Source organism: Lacerta agilis, chromosome 15, assembly GCF_009819535.1.
Source record: "Lacerta agilis isolate rLacAgi1 chromosome 15, rLacAgi1.pri, whole genome shotgun sequence".
In the NCBI taxonomy this organism is placed as follows: domain Eukaryota; kingdom Metazoa; phylum Chordata; class Lepidosauria; order Squamata; family Lacertidae; genus Lacerta; species Lacerta agilis.
The window spans coordinates 11,106,084-11,126,914 of record NC_046326.1 but is presented as its reverse complement, the minus strand read 5'-3'; the positions used below and the strand labels follow the sequence as shown (position 1 = coordinate 11,126,914).

General features: G+C 44.1%; 1 protein-coding gene across 1 annotated transcript in view; it reads right to left on the bottom strand.

Moving 5' to 3' along the window:
- Positions 1-18,928, bottom strand: part of HEPACAM (hepatic and glial cell adhesion molecule) — a 37,015-nt gene extending 18,087 nt beyond the window's left edge. Inside the window, exon 1 of the mRNA XM_033172372.1 lies at positions 18,357-18,928. Coding sequence (XP_033028263.1) covers positions 18,357-18,444 — 88 coding nt within the window. The 5' untranslated portion in view covers positions 18,445-18,928. The remainder of the gene's footprint in view (positions 1-18,356) is intronic.
- Positions 18,929-20,831: the final 1,903 nt, after the last annotated feature.

The following is a 20,831-nucleotide window of genomic DNA, read 5'->3' as shown; positions in this document are numbered from 1 at the left end:
TGCATCTTAGTAATGCTGCTGTTAAGTTGGCAATGTGAGAGAGAAGACTGAAGAGACAAAATGGAGGCCCGGCTTGTGGTTCTTCAAGGAGAGGCCGCACCCATCTCAAGTTACATACAAGGAAGTTTTGTCTCAGTCCAGGAAGGCAGGAAGTTCCAGCTGGAGGACTGAGACAACCTTTATGTCTACTCTAGCAAAAGTTGTTTTTGACTGCTCCTGTCCTCTTTTACATCCCACAGTTTTTACAGAAGGGGACAGTAGTAGAGCACATGCTTTGCCTTCAGGTCCAATCCTTGCTACCTACAGTTAAAAGGATTGGGAAGCAGGAGATGGTAGCAGACCAGCCCTACCATTAGGCAGAGGGAGGTGGTTAACTCAGGTGGCATATGCTGATTGGTATGGCAGCCATTCCTCTTGAGTCTCCTAAGATAGCATACCCTGCACCCTCAAAGCTAGCCTGCTGTCGTTGGATATGGCGGAAGGGCTTCCTGTTGCCAGTATTGAAATAAGGTCCCATCTGCACTATACATTTAAACCAATATCATACCACTTTAACACTTAGGGCTTCCGCCAAAGCATCCTGAGGACTGCAGTTTATTAAGGGCGTGGTTAGAGTTGTGCAGAGACCTCTGTTCCCTACACAGAGCTGCAATTTCACAGTCCACCCGTCTTTCTCAGGGAACTCTGGGAATTGTAGCTCAGTGAGAGTGGGCAGTGTTAAAAACTCAGATATATAAGTTAGGCACCAAATGGCTCCTTAAACAAGGATGAGTCACTGAAGCAGAATGCCTAGCTGCTATTTTGAGGCCAAGCGGCTCAAAAGTCATTTTTTTCAATACGACTTTTGGGTTCCCGAAATTCATTCTGATCGGGCAGATAAAATATAATGGACAGAATTCTACAGGATGTGTTGCTAGCAGGGGGGGCGTTATTCAACCGGAGGGAGGTAGGTGTTCATTGTCAGTTCTGGCACCTCTTTTTCTAGGAAAAAATAGCACTGGTTACTAGTGTGTGAAAACATGCACCTCCAGATGATGGAGACATCAGGCGCCATCCTGGTGCCTGGGCAACTTCTTCTCTTGGTCGCAAGTGGCCAATAGCCAGGTGCAAAATGTGCCTGGCACCTGGCTAATTTTGAACGCTGAGAGTGGGTGAAGGCTGCTTAATCCTTCCTGCCATTTCTTTGCTCCCCACCCCCCAGTGAGTTGGGATGCAATTGGCGGAAACATTTGCACTATACAATTAATGCAGCATCCTATTGCTTTAAACAGTTTCTCTGCTACCAAGCTCAGCCCTTCCAAGGCTGCTTTTCCTTAAAAAGATATAAATCACTGGGTTAAAGAGACACTGAACTCTCCATTCCCTGTCTAATTTGTAGCTAGGCAAACGTTGGCCCTGTATTCACCTCCCAGCACCATATACAAAGAAAGTGTGAGAACAGTAGCAATGCCAAGGGAATGTGGTATACTGGGCACCAGGATGTTTTGTATGGAGGGCTTCCAGGGAATGTCTGCCAAGCAACCATTGTGATCTCTGATCACCTGCAGAGAGTGCATCTTTGTTTTGCTTTTGGAGGACGTAGAGGTACACCATCAACATGCAGAGCCAGGCAGATTCAGCCAGCCACACACGGTGCTCACATGCCGCTGAACTATTCCACCTCCAATTACATGCAGTTGGACTCGTTATGGTTTCTTTTGCAGTATCACAGCTGGAGAAGGGCTAGGTAAAATAACCCACAAATGCCTTCTACAATATGGTGACGGGGGACTGATTTGCTTCTTTTTGCCACCATCATGTATTTCAGCCCATTCTTCCATAACCAATTTTTGATGCTTTATGGTAAAGGACCATTTTGCAGGGCTGGTTTGCCAGGAGAAATCCCCACCCCTGAATACAGGGACATGGCACACTGGTAGTAGAACAAACCAGAGGTGTGCACTGGATTCAGAAGAATCTCAAGTCAAACTGGGTTGATTCAGGAAGTGGGCTCCATGAGAATTGCTCCAAATTGAATCCAGGTCTTCTTGTGAGTGATATGGAAACACGGAGTCAAACAGAACTGCAGGCGGCATGTCTGCAAAAACTCCAATCTCTCCCCCTCCCCCAAGCTTGCATATAAGGAAAACACCAGGATGGGAAGAGAGCCCTTTGTGGCTGACAGATCCTGTTCATAATAAGAAGGAATCACTTTACCTGGGCTTTTGGGAAGAGATGTTCAAGGAATGCAGGGTTGGAGACCCTCTGGCCTGCAGGCAAATCTTGGCCTACAAGGCCATTTCCCTGAAACCACAACAACCCGCCTATCAGGTGACATCACTGATGACATCATCGGATGGGCAAGAGGACTCCACCTTGAATTTAAAAGCTTGGCGGGAGAGGTGCCCCAGCTGTTGGGACATCTTTGTAGCTTCCATTTGGCTATTAATCTCTTGCTTCACTCATAGGAATCTTGATTTCTGGACCTTGTGCTTGCACTGCTATTAGCCTGAATACCGGTAAATATCTTGTCCTTACTTTCAAAACAAGTGCTGCTGGTGTTGTGTTTTTGGATGAAAGTGTGGCAGATCAACTATGAAAGTCTCTGGGTGACTTTGGGTCAATCATCACTTTCAGCCTAAATAAGCTCACAGTGTTGCTGTAAGTATTAAACAGGAAAAAACAATCTCCATTGTCTGAAGCTCCTTGGCAGAAAGGCGGGATATAAATGTAATAAATAAGTTCAGGACTTAGGAAGAGACCTGCTTCACCAAAGCAACAACAGCAACAACAAACTTTATTTGCATAGCCTACAGGGCACTGCATCAAAAAGACACATATTACAGATACTGATAAAAACCATATATAACCAATAAAATGAGCTGAATCGGGATTCGGCACAATTAAAACAAGAATAAATGAGATCTTAATTATGAGGGGGCACTGTTATCATTCAGCTGGCAGCCCTAAATTTCATGGCCCTCTCAACAAATCTGGCTACCTTTGCCGTTGTCTGGGTATTCTGGTCTGCCAGGAGGAAAAACAGTATGTCCTCGGACGAGCGGCCCGGAATGGCGAGTATAAGCGGCATGACGATCTCTTCCCTCAAGTCTTTATATAAGGGGCAAGACAGGAGTACATGTGATACAGTCTCCACATTACCGACTCCACAGGGGCAGAGTCGATTCTGGAATGGTGTTTTTGAGAATCGGCCTTCAAGAACAGTGGAAGGTAGCATATCTAATCTGGCCAACGTAAAAGCTCGTCTATATTTTGGAATAGTTAGATTGGACAGGTATGCCGCCTGGGAGTCCAGGTAGGAGGGGGGAAGATGAATGTACCATGCACTGAATTTCTTAATGATGGCCAGGTTATTTTGCTGTTTGATACTCTTCAGGCGCTGGTTTATGAGGCTTTTTGCCTTGGATAGGCCCATTGTGAGTAAATGCTGTGCATGCAAGCCACACGAGAGGAGTTTTTCGTGTACCACCAAAGCAAAGGTTGATCTTTTTCCAGAATCATGTTTCCACATTGGCCAATAAGCTGCAGAATCAGGGTTTGAAGACAATGGGCTCTCTACTCTTATTGCCTGGTAAGGTCTTTCGAAGGCAGGCCTATTGAAATCAATGGAAGAACTCTGTACTTCTTTTATTGTTGCATGAGATGTTGCAGCAAATGTATCCATTTACTTCTGCAAAAGGTCAGAGGATCTATAGACTGCAATGGAATTACCTCTCAATCTTCCTTTTCAGCTGTTAATGTACCCCCTTCACAGTCTGCATTAATGCAGCTTGCACTCTGGCGAGTCCCTTAGTCTCAGGCACTGGGTTTGTTTTTGTGTTTTTTTAAAAGCTCTTCCCACCCCTATTATGGCAGTGTTGGCAGTGGCTATGAAGAAACTGCATTCAGTTTCCCCAGCAGAGCAGGCACAGAGTGTCCGTGGCCAGATCTAATTTATCAAAGTGGACATGATATTTAAACAATGCCATGCATTGGTTTCAGTTGTAAATTCTAGCTTTTACTTCCTAGGGGAAAAAACAGTTTCCAAGATCTACTTGCTGCATATGTGAGGTAAAAACAACAAGCCTGAGGGGAAGGATGGTGTCATGAACCTTAAATTAATTACTTAAAATATATTGACTTGGGCCCTAAGGTAACTTTTAGAAGTTCATGGAAGGAATGTTTCCTGTCCTCCTTTCCTACCAGTGCCCGAAGGGCTTCTCTGAAGGGTCAGGGTCCTTCCTGAACAATGGTGGCTATTGGGAGATGGGGGAATTGCCTAAAACTGGACCTTCCCCCAGCAGCATCCCCAGAGTTAGTTCTCTGCTGAGACAATATATCTTCATTATGTGTAATAGCTGGGAGAACAACAGCCCACAAGGTTGACTGAGAGCTTTCCATGGTCCTGATTTCTGTCCATTAGCAGAACAGGATATACAGAATATCATACTGGGATATAGAAATGCTTCAGTGAAGAGTAAAAATATTTTACTGACCATGAACAACTCAGTGAACTGGAAGATCTAATAACAAAAGGGAAGTTTATTGTTGCACCACAGTCCATGAGGATGGAAATCCAAGACTGTATCCACCAAGAACATGAAGTTCAAATGAAATCCAGCAAATAAGCCAAGCAGACACTCTTGGGTTATATCAAATTAACTTCTATTCAGAGCAGACACTTTGAAATTGATGGACCTGAGCAGCATTGGAAATGACATAAAGAGCAAACTCTTATACTGTGACAACGGCAGAAGAAACAGATCAACTGAATGGGTTATTTTCAACAAAATGATACACAGAATAAACCAATTGAAATAAATGGTATTAAGTTCCTTAAATCCATTGATTTTAATGGCTCTGGTCTGAGTAAGACTGATATAGGGTATTGCCAATTGGAAGACACCTCTAACCGCTACGTCTTTACCCAACAGATCAGGAGTTGCAAACATTTTGGGGGCATTTGGAATTTTGAGAAAGTGTCATGGCTGCCAGTCACAAAATGGCTGCCATGGAGGTGTGACTTAACACAAAATGACTGGTAAGTCTTAAAGAGGGGGAAAAGGGGGACAGGACCACATAATGGTATAGCCATGCCCCATCCACAGTTGGGGGGGGGGAATCTCCTATATTAGCCATCACTATGCTTGCTCACAGAGAGAAGCTCTTTAAATATCTTATCTGATCTGAATGGATGGGAGACGGATGCCCAGTCCTGACATCCAATGAAAAATGGGCATATTGAAAGGAAAGTGTTCGATGCAGGAGAGGCTGAGCCAGTGCAAGCAAACCAATATAATAAATAATAATAATAATCAATAATAAAAATTTTATTTATACCCGGTCCTTCCCCGCCAAACCGGGCTCAGGCCGGCTAACACCAATAAAATCACAACAAAAACATAAAACAGTTCATTAAAATACAGATTAAAATACAATTTAAAACTAAATCTAAACTTCAGCCTCATTTTTAAACAGCCCACCAATCACCCCAAAAGAACGAAACATCAGGGTTAAACTGAAACCAACCCAAAGGCTAGGTGAAACAGCTCCGTCTTGCAGGCCCTGCGGAAAGATGCCAAATCCCACAGGGAGATATCCTTCTTGCCTGATATTGCCTATTGCATTTGCTCAACTGAAGAATGCATTTGTTTGCTTTCACATTCCAGGTGAACTCAAGAATGACAGTGGACCTAATTTAGGTTAGCAGAATCCCAGTCATTCCATATATCTTACACCTGTCCCCACATGACTATATCACTGCCCCCAAGTAATCAGGGAAGCCAAAAGAGAAGGATACCCTCCTAAGAAAATACTGAGGCAGAATAACCCACATGGTGCACTTTTAAGCGACTCATCAACACCACTGAATATAGCCAAGAAGACAAACCAGAACATGCATTTCAACCCTGGAGAAAAACGTTCATTCCAAAGTGGCCTGGTCTGGAAAACACTGCTGTTTCAGATTACCAAGAGGTTATGAACACTTCTGTAATCTGTGCAGTTTGCATTCAGAACTACCCAACTAACACATTCAGAGCTAACACTTGATGGAGAAAAGACACAGTGGAAACCAGCTACTGTACAACGAAAATAAATGAAACACCCAGTTCATATTCTTTAGAGACTGAACATGGAATGCTTAACAGAACTGACATTTTTTTTCCTATTCCAGAGAAGCTACCTTTCCTAAACGCAAAAATAATATCCATTTAATGATCTTCTAGAATGTCAGTGTTTTGGCGTGGCGTCAAATCACATACCAGTAAATTCAGGTTGCACAACTGGAGCTGATTAGGCGTCATGAAACAAACCCACCTCCTCAAAAGATCAGACTTTCTTGTGATAAGGAAAGTGAAGGGGAAGTGCATGGGAAAGTGCATCAGCCCCAGCAGCTGCCCAAAGGCGCCAGATGCTGGTGCGAATCCTGCTTCGACTCCTCAGGTTGATGATGAGGGAAGAAGTGGCTGGGTGGTCTTGTCTCACACAGCAGGTGGGTTAGACTAGATGTTCTTTTGGGGAACTCTTCCAACTGCTTGGATACTGGGGACAGAATCCGATGTATTATTTCCTTTAAACCGAGGGAGTGAGGGAATAAGTGTTGGCAAAGGATTTAGGATGACTGTTTTGGAAGGCTGGCTTCTTCTTCCAGTACATTTTGTATCGTGAGCATAGTAACTCCCTGCAGGAAGAGGGAAGGTGGGGGCATGCTGGTCTCCTAGGCACCAGCTCCAGCTTATGGGGGGGGCAGAAATGAGGCTGCCAGGAGCCGAATACAAAGCTTGTGGTTGTTGGGCTTTAGTTCCTTCCTGGCCCAAGTTTAAAAGCCTGCAGTGTAAGGAAGATCAGCATTTGTGATTCACTAGGCTGCATCAAGGACCTGGCAAATGTAATAATCAGCAACTAGACAAAGGCAGCAGAGACAGCTGAGTCTCCCCAGCCCCCCGATAGCGGCACTTCTTGTCTGGCACAGCCTGAGGAAACCCCAGAAGAGACCTTCATTATGGCCTTCTCCTTAGAAACGCACCTGATTTGCTTTGCTTTTTTCTTTTATCCCCCCTTCTCAGCAAGGGAGGCAATTGAACGAGTTCAAAGCATTTTTGGACTCTCGGGGCCACTTAACGCACCGTCTCGGACCCTCAAGTTGATATCCCCCTGCGGATGTGGTGCCAGAGGGGAATGAGGGGGCAAAAAGCCCTCTGGACAAGGAGGAATGGAGGATCAATTCTGGTTTCTTTTCCTTTCTCATGTTGCCTACCTTAAATTCAGCGCTCCACATTGCCACATCGCTCTGTGATTTTCTTTCTAAGCCCTCCTGAAAATTTGCCAGTGTTTCGGTGCACATTTCTCCTCGTTTTTGTATGCAGTTTTGCCTAGTCTTGTCATGCACAGAGGTGCCAAGTTGAATAAAATATGGGGGGAGCCCCGTCCCACATAATCAATCACATGATGCAGTGCACACAAACAATTTGAATGGCAATGGTGAGGATCCACCCTCCAGGTTGATACCTGATGAAGTATCCCTGGGAGCCTAAGATGAAAAAGAGGCGGAGCCACCCTACCTAGGGTCCCTTGCGTCCTTGGCAAGGAGGTATATCAGCATATTCACAGGAGAACAGCTGGATAAACTACCCATATACAGTATTAGAGGGTAAAGGGACCCCTAACCGTTAGGTCCAGTCGCGGACAACTCTGGGGTTGTGGCACTCATCTTGCTTTATTGGCAGGACTACGCCACTTCTGGCGAACCAGAGCAGCGCATGGAAACGCCATTTACCTTCCCGCCAGAGTGGTACCTATTTATCTACTTGCACTTTGATGTGCTTTCGAACTGCTAGGTTGGCAGGAGCAGGGACCGAGCAACGGGTACTCACCCCGTCGCAAGGATCCGAACCACCGACCTTCTGATCAGCAAGCCCTAGGCTCTGTGGTTTAGACCACAGTGCCAAACCTACAAATGCCTCAGGGGTGCCAAAACTTTTTTCAAAGAGGGCCAGATTTGATGAAGTGAACATGTGTGAGGGCCAACCAGAGTTGTTGAGCTTTTTTGGGAGTTTCCCCCCAAATTTAATGTGCTTTTTTAGGATTGAGGTTGTTGTAGCTTTTTTAAGGCTTTTGACCCCAATAAATAAACTGCCACAGGGCCCCCCAAGCAGGGTTTGGACATGCCTGGCCTAGGTGGACTGATGGGTCTTTAGCAAACATAGAGAACACATCAGTGTTGACGCTTGCCTTATTTTGGAGCAGGCAGTTCCATAAGCTGGGCACCACAGTGGAAAAGGCCCTCGCCCTGCTTGTTGTGAGCAAGTGGCAGCACAACCTGTGGGGCCTCATCCAAGGATCTTGGCATCCAGAAGGACAAGTTCCTTCAGGTATTGAAAACTAACTAACAAAATCTGTAGGTCCAGTTACAGGTAGGTAGCCGTGTTGGTCTGCCATAGTCAAAACAAAATAAAAAATAAAAAAAATTCCTTCCAGTAGCACCTTAGAGACCAACTAAGTTTGTTCTTGGTATGAGCTTTCGTGTGCATGCACACTTCTTACTCCAAAAAATGTATGCTATATAATAATATAATAATAATAATTTATTATTTATACCCCGCCCATCTGGCCGGGTTTCCCCAGCCACTCTGGGCAGCTTCCAACAGAGCATTAAAATCTATTAAACATTAAAAGCTTCCCTAAACAGGGCTGCCTTTAGATGTCTTCTAAAAGTCTGGTAGTTGTTTTTCTCTTTGCCATCTGGTGGGAGGGCATTCCACAGGGCAGATGCCACTACCGAGAAGGCCCCATATGGTAATTTATGGACCTAATAGGTATCTAAAGCCATTTGCACATAAAAAAATGTGATATTTTTTTTATAAAGAATTTATTGGTTTTTTCCATAACAAAGAATACCATCACCCACCCACATTTATACAAAACAAAGACAAACATAACCACAATTCTTCTTCTTTTTTACACACACAATGAAAAAAATTCTAGTTTCAAATCTTTACAATTGACTTCCCCCGCCTTCTCTCCTTCGGTTCCAAATCCAGATTCTACTTTAATAACTTCATCTCTCAAAAAAAGAGATTAAATTCAAATTTAAACAAACATCTTAATCCATAATAGTTGGTAACATAACTTTATATCTTAACATCTCATTCTTACATCAAATCTAAACTATTCTTCTTTCCCTTAAACTGCTGCTAGTAACATAGAAATTTAAAATATCCCTTTTCTTGTTAAAAAATAAAATAAAACTTAATGTCTCATCCCTCCGATTTCAGATTACCATAGCAAACCATTTATATTCTGCACTTAACACATTTCACCCTATCCCCCCTCTGTCCAATGTCCTTCTCCATCTTACACCGGAACCACTCCTCAAATTGTCCTCTTTTCTTGAACATCCACAGAACCAGACAGTCTCCAACAGACCTTGCTTCGAACATCAGGGTGCACTGCTCATCTTCTTTCGGCTTCTCCCATTCTATGCTGCATTCTTCTTCTATTTGTAAAAATCTTAATTTCTTGCCTTTCGCTCCCGAGCTCTCACCTCGGGGGCTGGATATAACATTCCTCGCCGTCCCCGGGCTGCCACCACCGAAGGACGTTTCTTTTTCCGGGAGTCGCCAAGCCATCTCTCTCAGTATTCCAATCATCCCCTTCAGCTCTTTGCCAAGGCTCTCTTCCATAGTATCGAATACCTGAAAGGTCTCCTCTGTGGGAAATAGATTTTTCTTCATATCCCCACTCAAAACCTTCAATTTCTGATTAAGCAGTTCCAGTTTCAGAATAATAATCCTTTGTTCGTCAGTTAATCCAGAGTTCAAAACAATTTCGAAAACAAAGCCCAACATGGTGAGGACGGGCATAGGTATCAAGTTTCAGTTTCTATTTCAATGTTGTCCATCTTGTAACAGTAATTTTCCACTTCAACTCAGACTTTTCGCAGCCATTTTCTCTGAAACCGGGGTGCTAAGACCATAACTTTCAAAAGGAATATTCTCCATCCTCTTCCTCCCCAAAGGGAGATCTATAAGGTCTCACTTATGAAAAAATCTTAACAATGTAGCCATCCAGTAGCAACAGTATCACAGACCGTTATTTTCTTGCCACCGAAGGGAGGGAGGCAGACTTCCTTTGTCTAAAGCCTCCCGGATCGTTAAGTCTTTAAGTTCAGCAATTAATCCAATCAAGTACTCACGACCTCCGGGCTTCTTTTCCTTTCATCTCTCAGGGAGAACGTCGTCGCTCGTCACGGCCAGTACTCGCCGCTTTTCCGCCCGGTTGGGGCATTTCCCCTAATGGCCCAGCTCCGCGCTCCCTTCACCCCCACTCCCCCTTTACAGGGGGAACGAGGGAAGGGTGCGGAGCCTAGCGGGACCGCCGGGGAGCCCGAGGCGCGGGACGCTCTTCCCGCGCCTCACCGGAGCCCCGCGTAGCGGTGGCGGGGCTCCAACCCCCGGGCTGGACTGGGTCGCCTCGCTGCCGAGGCAACCCACGACCACCCGTGATGGCGACCTCGCCGGAAGTCTAAAAAAAAGTGATATTTTAGGGAGCAGGCTATTACTTACATCATAGGAGCCTACACAACACAAAACACTGTTGCTGTATGTAGGTTTTATTTTATTTGTTTTTTATCTTATATTTTGGAAATGTAGCCTACATCCAGGGTTTTCCCCCCCTTTAAATTTGTTTGGGGGCCCCAAGAGAGTGGGGCTCTAAGCTATAGCTTGTTTAGCTTATACGTAAATCCGGCACTGCCCATAAGCAAAGACTGGGCATAACCCAGCCACTGAGTAAGCTTTTCATGAGCAAATTAGGATGAATGAATGCTTTAAACATTGTTCCTCCAAAGTTGATTTTGCATTGGGAGGAAATCTCCCATGGGTATCAGTTATGCTATTTCTCAAGTTGTGAGTGCATTTTAAAATCCCATATATATCAACCTCTGGGTGCCTTTGTAGGCATCAGGCAAGCTTTCCAGGAAAGAGAGTTCTGTAAGGTAGGGTTTGCAACCACCAAAAAGTCTCTCTCTCTGGTCACCACCTAAGGTGTATTAAGACTGACTTGCTTTGCTGTATTCCTTTTCTTGCCTGGACTTAATGACTGTCAATCATCATGAAACACCCTGGAAGCCATCTGGCTGAAGGCCAGAATTTGTTTTCTAGGTTGATTAAATAATTGCACCAGAAGCACAGCCCCACAGTTCTTAAAATGCATGTGCAATCAAATTGGAGTCTTGCCTTAACATTTCCCAGCCTCAACTCTTCCACCAAATGCCCTCCATAAATATAATCCATGAGCTGCAAATTAGATGATGGCACACGTCTGTTTTCCAAATCTGTGTGCAACGAACTGCCACCCCAGTGGATGAATGGCTCTATTCAGCAAGGAGGCATTCCATTGCATATGTCTTTACCACGGGTCCAAGGGTTCTTAATACTGAGTGGCAGCCATAACGCATCCAGCCGCACCTATTCATGACTTCATGGGAACAAACAAGCAAGGCTAGCACCTTGAATAGCAAATGGCCAGGCGTTACCTAGGTAACAATAAGCTCTGGAAGGCGGAACATATCATAAACAGGTTTTGGAAAACAGCATACAGCTGAGCTTAGAAAGGGGAAATGATTGACTGATTGACAAGTCCTGAAACAGAGGCGTCCATCTGCAGTTATCAAACAAGTTTGAAGGGAATATTGAAGTGGAGACTACTGAGCGTGAGTTGAAATCTGCAATATGTTTGCGAATCAAATTAGGAAAAAATAGGTTGCGATTATGAATTAATTCACACTGGGTTGAATGGTATGACTTAGGGTTGAATGGTACTGCACATATTTAAAAAGCTATGACAGTCCCTGCCTGCCAGCTTGCAATATGATAGGCAAGAGAGGGAGGGATGAAATGAGGAGAGAATGGGAAAGCAAATATTAGAGAAGCTGGTCCTTCAGGAACTAATGAATGGGGTCAAGCTGGTCTCCTCTGTGTCCTGGCGATCTTCCTGCAAAGCAGGGAGTGCAACCTCTCAGTGTCCTGCCTGGTGGCAGAAGTCAGGTTATGCCTCCCTTTGATTCTAGAAGAAAAAGAATTCCCAGCAACTAGGGAACGAGCACAGTAGACACGGGTTCAACTAGATTATTTTATTTTGTGAAAGAGGTTTTTTTTTTTAAAGAGGGAATTAAAAATGGTATATACTCTATGCCGGCTGGGACTGATGGGGATTGGAGTTCAACAACATTTGTAGGGTCGAAGGTTGGTCACTCATTTCAGATTGCCCAAGCTCAAACAATGGGTAGTGGTATGACTCAGGGCTCCCCCCCCCCAGGTGAAACTCACAGGAACTCAGTTCCAGCACCTCTTAGGTGGGTGCCACTGCCATTCTAAGAGGACGAGGGAGGTGTTCATGGTGAGTTCCGGCACCTCTAGAAAAATAGCACTGGTAGGACTTGAACCCACGTCTCACGTCAAACTTGCTAGTCCTTGCATGGATAAAAGTAATAGCAGAACCAAGCTGAAAACAGAACTGATAGATACAAACTCCAAAAAACCTTTCTAGGATGTATAATTTGTTGTTGGAGTGGCATACGAAAGATGAGATGGTTAAATCTGTAATGATTGACTGGGCGAAAGATGTGGGACATAATATTATGTTTGCAGAGTGGGAGAGGTTGTGGAGGGAAGGTACCAAATTTACTGCTTGTAATGTTTTAAAGGAGAATATGATGAAGATGATTTATAGATGGTATTTAACACCAGTTAAGTTAGCAAAGATGTACCATGGATTGAGTAATGAATGCTGGAAATGCAAGAAAGTAGAAGGTACCTTCTATCACATGTGGTGGACGTGTCCAAAGGTTAAGGACTTCTGGGAGAAGATATATAACGAGCTTAAGAAAGTTTTTAAATACACCTTTTCTAAGAAACCAGAGGCCTTCCTATTGGGCATATCCAATCATGAGATACATAGGAAAGATATAGTGTTCTTTATGTACGCCACTACCGCTGCTAGAATTTTGATTGCTAAATACTGGAAAGGTGAGGAGCTCCCAACAGTTGAAGAATGGCAGATGAAGTTAATTGACTACATGGAACTCACAGAACTGACCACGAAGCTCCGAGATCAGAGGGAGGAGACGGTGCAAGAAGATTGGAAGAAATTTAAAGACTATCTGAAACAACGTGAAAAATTGAATATTTGAAGTGAAATCAGTGTAAATAATAGGCAATAGCTATAAAATGTTAGGTTGAAGTATTATATAAGAAGTGAAGATTGAAGGTAATTTAAAAATAGTATAAGATAGAAATATAAGATGTTAAGATTAATGTGATAAGATTAAGGAATAGTGATAGGGATAAGATGAGTTAAGGTTAAGATGCAGAATATTGGTAAATGTTTATTAAAATAGTCAGGAAGTTACTAAAGTAAATTAGAAATGTACGCAGAAGAGGGAACGGGGGAGGTCCCCCAAATAAGATAAGAAATGAGGTTATAAGAAGTAGATTGATAGGTTTTTGTGTTTTATTTGATTGTTTTTGTGTAATGTGTTTTTTATGTTTTTCTTTTATATTGTTTTATATTGTTTTTTCTCTGTTTTTATGTTGTTTGTATGGAAAATTTAATAAAATTCTTATATAAATAAATAAATAAATAATAGCAGAACCAGCTCTCAGATGCCGTTTGGTATGCACAGGAAGAGCTGTGAAGGAAAACACTGCTTGAGCTATTGATGTATTGCATTTGGTGCGAATGCTGCCTGACATACTACAAAATTCCTGCACACATTACACTTCGGTGTAAAAACGAACACGATACCAGCTTTCAGATTAGCGTGTATATGATGACTGCATTTTATACTGTGTACACACTAGCAAACTGCCTCACCCAAGTCGCAGCATTGCAGGGCATGTAAACAGACACACCACCACCATGTGATGGACACGTTACAATCGACCTGCAGATTTCTCAACTGTTCTGTACAGAAGCACCATCTGCGTAGGAATTCTGAACTATGTTAACACGGCCCCCCTGAGTAAGTGTGCATTTAGAGCCACTTTCAGATCAAAGCAGGCATGAAAGTCTTGCGTGCTCTAGAGAAACACTTCTTCATTCAGCTTTGTCCAGCTTCAAAGCCCGGGACACAGTGTTCCAAGTATGCTTGCAGCACAACTGATGAAGGGGGGGGTGCATACAGTCTTAAGCAGCAAGGGGGGAAATAGCACAAGTGTTACATAGTTCTAAGAGTAGCACCTTCAAAAGTAAATTAAATGAGTGGGTGGAAAGAGGGGGACATACCCCAGGCTCTGAGCAATATATGAATTTCATCATACTCTCTCTGTTTCCCTGGATAATAATATTTATTGTAAGGCCACAATTGTAGCACTGAATCTCATCTTGCCGGTATAATTAGGAACTAGGGTGGGAGCCAGGATGGCAGGGATAGCGAATTAATTCCCCTACTCCCCACGGGCCACCTTTCACAGGTGGGCCTACTTATCCACCTGACATTGTTAAAAGGGGCTTTCTGTAACTGCCAATATGTTGTAACTGGTACGACAAGGTGTTTTGAATTCTGTTTCCATGTGCACCTTGAATCCAAGGAAAGCTTAGCTTTGAAGGTGACCAGTGCTGATTGCAAACCCCTGCAACCGTCACTGCTGTAGGTGACCCGAGTAGCGCTTGTTGACAGGTGGTATTAGCGAGCCCTGCTAGCAAAGGAACAATTAGGAGCTCATTTGAAGCTCCCAATGGGTCCTTTATAGCCACATCCTTATCTGCTCCACACCTGACGTCATATATGATGTCCGTCGTGGGGCAGGTGGCCGTGGTTTGAGGGAAATGGCCTTGTTGGGCCAAACTGGGGCTTGTGCTGGGGGGGTGGGGGTTCCCCGCTTATATTCTATGGCAGGCTTCCTCAACCTCGGCCCTCCAGATGTTTTGAGACTACAATTCCCATCATCCCTGACCACTGGTCCTGCTAGCTAGGGATCATGGGAGTTGTAGGCCAAAAACATCTGGAGGGCAGAGGTTGAAGAAGCCTGCTCTATGGTGGTTTATAGAAGAGGGATGCGTTTTGGGCACTGAAGGATGGAGCGGAGGGAAATGAAACCTGATTTTGGCAGGCATCATCTGCATGAGGGAATTCTCCTTCATCCAACCAAGGCTGGCAAAATGCTCCCAGAGCAAGGTAGGCCCTCACTGCCCAGAGCACGTCTTATTCAGGAGCAGTTTCCAGAGGTTTGAGCAGCAGTTTCAGTGGAGGAGAACCTCTGATTTAGAAGTGATTTCAATGGAATCCACTTCTGAGCAAGGCACACACACCCCCAGTTGATGGGTGATGAGAGGGCACCTTGCTACAAGCAAAGGAGCAATTGAGTGCTCACTTTAAGCTTCCATTTGTTGCTTTGAAGCCACAGCCGTACCCACCCCTGTACCTGTAGGACAGGTGGGCATGGTTTGGAGAGAACTGCCTCTCCAGCACAGTTTGGCCCATGGGTCAGAGGTTCTCCACTTCTGGCTTGTAGTCTGAAAATGGCCCAACAGACTGATTTGATAGAAGTTGGACCGGATGACCCTTGGGGTCCCTTCCGACCCTACAAAATTATATGAAACTTGGCAGTGTAAAAGAGGTGGGTTTCGGGACGCTCGATGCCGAAATCTGGATAGAATGGAAAGGAAATTATTTATATTTGAATGAGTTAAATGTGTGACAGTTGACTTCTGAAAGTTGACAGGTGACGTGTGTTTTTCTTTCATAGTCTGGTTTTTGAGGAAATATCTTTGTTTATATTGCATCTTTTAGGAAGCTCTTTGTTCTGTTAGCTCAAGAGGGGCATCTAATATGTGCTGTTGCTCATGTGTTGTATAACATGTTTGTAGCCAGTGTTAGCTAATGGGATTTCAGAAGGATGTAGGTAGGAAAAATCACAGTGGGGCTATGGTAGGAATAAAAAAGGACCTTATCGGGTGAGGAGATGAGAGGGATATGAAAAGGATCACAAATCAGGCTCAAGTTTTAAAAGGTTTACAGTCCTGGTAGGCCAAGATGTTTAGAAGTTATGTGTGAAAGGAGATGGGGGGGGGGAATAAATCACAGGAGATGATTAAAAATCATTTGATTGGCATGAGGGAGGGGAAACTAATTTTTTGCACTCAAGCCATGCTAGCTGAAGAATTACCAAGTTCTATGTATAATAGGAACATTGATCCAGTAACAAAACAAGAAGGCTGGCGTTTCACCAGTCACTAAATATACAATTAGACAATCTGTGTGAAAATTAGGTTTAAAATTCAAAACCCATCTGGCACCCATTCAAGCAGATATACTGGGAGGATATGGTTCACATGAAGGATGCATTAACCAATGGTCTAGTTAGTATAAGAGCCCATGGCACAAGCAGCAGTGAAAACAACAGGACCGCTTCCTAAATCATAATCATGGCAATGGCAACCTGGGAGTACTGGCGGAGGAAGAGGAGTGCGGGGGGAGCACACCGCCCCCAGCAGTGCGATCCCTGTAGGGTGCCATCGGGGCTGTCCCCCCACCCGTGCTGGGCGCCATGCCCCTACAGGCAGCATGCCCCTCCCCCAGGACGTGCACCATGCCCCCAGGACGCATGCTACACCTCTCCAGGCGGCGTGCCCTGCCCCCAGAACACACGCCAGCCCCGCCCCTACCTGCTCTCCACCACCACCACCCCCGGTGCCGGAGCATGAAGCTCCACAGCTGCCTGGGCGGAACCTCACTAACTCTACTGGAGGTGTGCAATCTACATGTAAGCTTCATACATTCAAGTTCAGAGCATATCACTTGGAAGAAATAAGGCTTCATTCAGTTCCATACAGGTGAAATGTGTATTTAAACCACTGCACAACTGGAAGGCATGCAGGCACCCCATCACTTAACAGTGTGAACAGGACATATTACATTCTGGGCATAAGGTAGCAAGAGGTCACAGCTAACAATATAATACTATACATGCTGAGTCAGAAGCAGATCTAAAGGAGTTCAATAACCCTTACACTCAAGTACAATTGTATAGGATTGCAGCTGAAGTCACAGTGGAATAAATGGAAGTTAAGGTTCCAATTCTGTGTGCCCCTTACTTGAATGCAAACATGCATAGGCTTGTATTGTTACGACAGTAACATAGCTAAGTCCCACTCCATGGTTTACAATGGCAACAACATCAGAACTAACTTAATGAAATGGTCAAAAGATTCCTGCATTGCAGGGGGTTGGAATAAAGGACCCTCATGATTCCTTCCAACTCTCCAATACTATGATATCAGAACTAACTTATTGAAATGTGCCCCGTATGTTTAGGATCAGGGTAATGGAAATTAACATCTTATCACGGCATTTATTTACTGATTGAGAGGTTGTAAAACAATTAACACATACAGGTATTTCCTTCCAATACTCCCAATAACCTCAAAAGGCAAGTCAGTTATTTCCCCTGAATTGCAGATATGGGGGAGAGGAGTAAAACTGAGTGAATCACCTGTTGAGTTCATAGCAGTGCTTAATTTCGAACTGAGGACTTCCTAGTTTGTAGCTACAGTCTCTTTGTCACTATGGCAAGATCCACACCATGCATTTTAAGTATGCACGTTTAAAATACATTACTTCCTTCAAATAATGCTGGAACTGTAGTTGGTTAAGGGTACTGGGAATTGCTGCTCCGTAAGGGGGAAACTACAGTTCCCAAGATTATTTGGGGGGAAGTCATGTGCTTGAAATATGCATTTAAATGTATGGCATGGATCCTCCATACATCACACCAGTTCTGCTGATTTTGTTGTTGTTGCATAAATGGAAGTTAAATAAGGTCCACAGCATATCTGGAAAAGCATTTTTTTTAAAAACCACAGACACAATTTGCTTTCTGAGCCCACACAATATATTTAGCCTGAGATAAAATTGAGGATGGAGAGTTCAAAGCATAGGCTCTCAATGACATTTTGTCTGAGCATCACAGTGTTTTTCAGAGAAGCACTGTTGGAACCGGGTTCTCTCTGCCACAAACATGCCACAGCAAAGTTGTTGTTGTTGCTGCTTAAAAATAAATAAAACTCCTCCATTTCAGAGGGCACATGGTTCAAAGTGGTGCCCCAATTTTAGAGATGCACAGTTCAGTAATCTCCTCTGTAAAGAACGCTTTGATGAAGTCTTTTCTCACGACACTGAAATGCGAGGGAAGAAATCGTTCCCCCCAGTGCCAGAGACCCTGTTATGTGAGGCAACAAAAAGGTGTTGACTGACTCTCACCTCTGTGCCTGGGCATTCAGCACCTCTGAACCAAACCCTCATCCCCCTCACAAGAGCATCTGCCAAACCGCACAGCCCTTTCCCCCAAAGGCTTTCAAGAGTGCTGCTCTCCTACCTGTGTAGTTGATTATAAGAAGGCAAGCTACGTGCACAAAACCCGACACGCTGAGAACTCTGGACAAGACTTCTCTTTCTCTCTTCATTTTGGGTTTGGTTTTAGGTTCTTCTCGCACACAATTAGCATGATTTGTCCACTCTGGGCACGTCCCTTAGTACCGCTTGGAGTTGTTCTGCCACCACTGAACTCTGCCAAGTCCTTTCAATAGACAGAGCCTCTGTGTGTTGTTGTGGGGTGTTGGTTTCTCCCCCCTCTCCCCCTTTTCTTCTCTTTTGGTCAGACCTGATGTTTTCCAGTTTCGTGAGCCTTACATCCTCGGTTTCAAGGGATTAGATGACCATGCATTTAAAAAACAACAACACATGACCAATATTCCCAAACTTGCAAAGATAATATCGCAGCAAAAGCCTGATTTGTTTTTCAGAGTTTCTTGGAACAAGGAGGTGGCTCAGAATTCCAGATCACTGTCTGCAGCCTCACTCCCACAGTTCCTAGGGAACTTGACACATGCCATGCTGTACCCACAACTCTCTGAAATGCACGTTCTGGCAGGCAACAGAAGGGAATTCTGGGAGCCATTTGCATGCCCTGGCCTTGAAAAGGTACTCTGTGAGTTTGTGCTCCTTGTGGCAAAAGTTCTATGTAGCTTCCTGGGCTTTGGCTATTAGCTGGCAAATCTGCCCCAGGGAGTTGCATCAGTTGGCAGGGAGGAGGGAGGATTTCTGGAGAGGTTGTGACATTTGCAGGCAGGATAGCTTCCCAACAATGGATCCAGCAAAGGCTTGTTAGACCAATAGTCTTTGACCTGTCCAAATCAGGGAGCTACCCTTAGTTCAAAAACATTGATTATTCATTTATTGGTAAGACATAAGTTCCACCTTTCAACTGAATGATGTTCATGGTGGCTTAGATTGTAATAAAACACACATGTCAAAAATACCACATACCCCAAACCGAAACCCACACAGCCTAGCAACCCTTAACCCTGGCCAATGAATGTGTTTATTCTGAAGATTTCTACTCCACCTTTCAGTCAAATGATTCTCAAGAGGCTGGGCCATAGTAGAATGATCGAGCACAAGGCTGTCAGAAAATTATACCAGAAACAAAAATGGGTAGCAGAAACCCCCACAATCTGCATGTTCGTCCAACATATCAGGAACAGAAATCACGCAAGTGAATACGAGTTGTGTTTGCTAGTGTTGCTGTTTTAGTCTGCAAAGTTACATAAATAACTGTGTTATTTTCTGCATTTAAAAACAACAACACATTTCTCTTCTACTGAAATGCATTGAAATGAATTAGGTAACTGATTACATACGTTTCAGCCATAGTCTATAGCAAGACAAATAAGGTAGATTTTAGCAGAAACAATGTAGTGGAACAGAAACAATAACGATTGTGACCATGTTAAGCTTCCACGGTTATTGAGTTTTGCTACTTTGAACTTCAGCCCTAGCTCTGCTGTCCTCCCTACACCCTCCTAACTAGGCCAGCATTCCAGGCCTCAAGTGCCAATTAGTCTCCTTTTGTCATCCCAAATCTTCTGAACAAGGCTGTGTACACATTCCCCTTTGCTCAGTATCCTGTGCGCCCCCACTGCTAGTTTGTCAAGGGTCTTAGCCACAATCTATATCTACAGAATGTTGGTCACAATGTGTCTATCCTATCATTTCTATTGTGCCCCCTCCCTTCCAAACCACACTCCATCCAAACTGAGAAAAATAGCAACCTACGTAGCTGCGTTTTAAGCTGGTACAGAGCCTCAGACACAGTCACCAGGCACAGCCAAGAGCAGAAATTAACTAAACACTTTCATTGCAGCTCTCGATAAAAATCATTATTTACTATCAAGTGGAACATGCCAATTGTTCCAGAAAGGCTGATTAAAGTAAGAAGTGGTGGTCTCCGAAATGCTCATTTGATCCTGTTTATTGTCTGTGTCTTCCCAATGCTAGCAATTAAAACCCTTTGCTTTGAATCTATCTACAGAGTCAGGGACTTGGGAGGCTGGTGAGTGCATTTCAGTGTGTTTTGAGCTATTCCTGTCAAATATTTTTTTCCCGAGGAGGGGGGTGGTTTTTTCCCCCCCTCCTATAAGTTTTCCCGTTCTGTTTTTAAATTGAAACAGCTAATCTCTCCACACTCTTTTCTGCTGCTGGAGTTCTTGGCCTCCGCACAGTGCAAAGTCACAAACAAAAGCTTTGTTTTCAGCAAGGCAAGCCAATATATTGCTGAATGCTGCAGGCCTTCGTTCCAGCTGGCCTGTCTACCCTTTTGGTGACGTTTTGATTATATAGTCAGATAAAACCCTCATGATGCCCAGCCTGCTACCAGAGATGAGAAGGACCATCAGAAATACTGTAACTGTGATGCATCCTTGTGGCAGAGGTGTAGTGGTAAATGTTGATGTGAAGGAATCCATTCTGACAGCCCCCAAAGGAGAGCCCAAAAATTCAGGCAGCTGTGTTG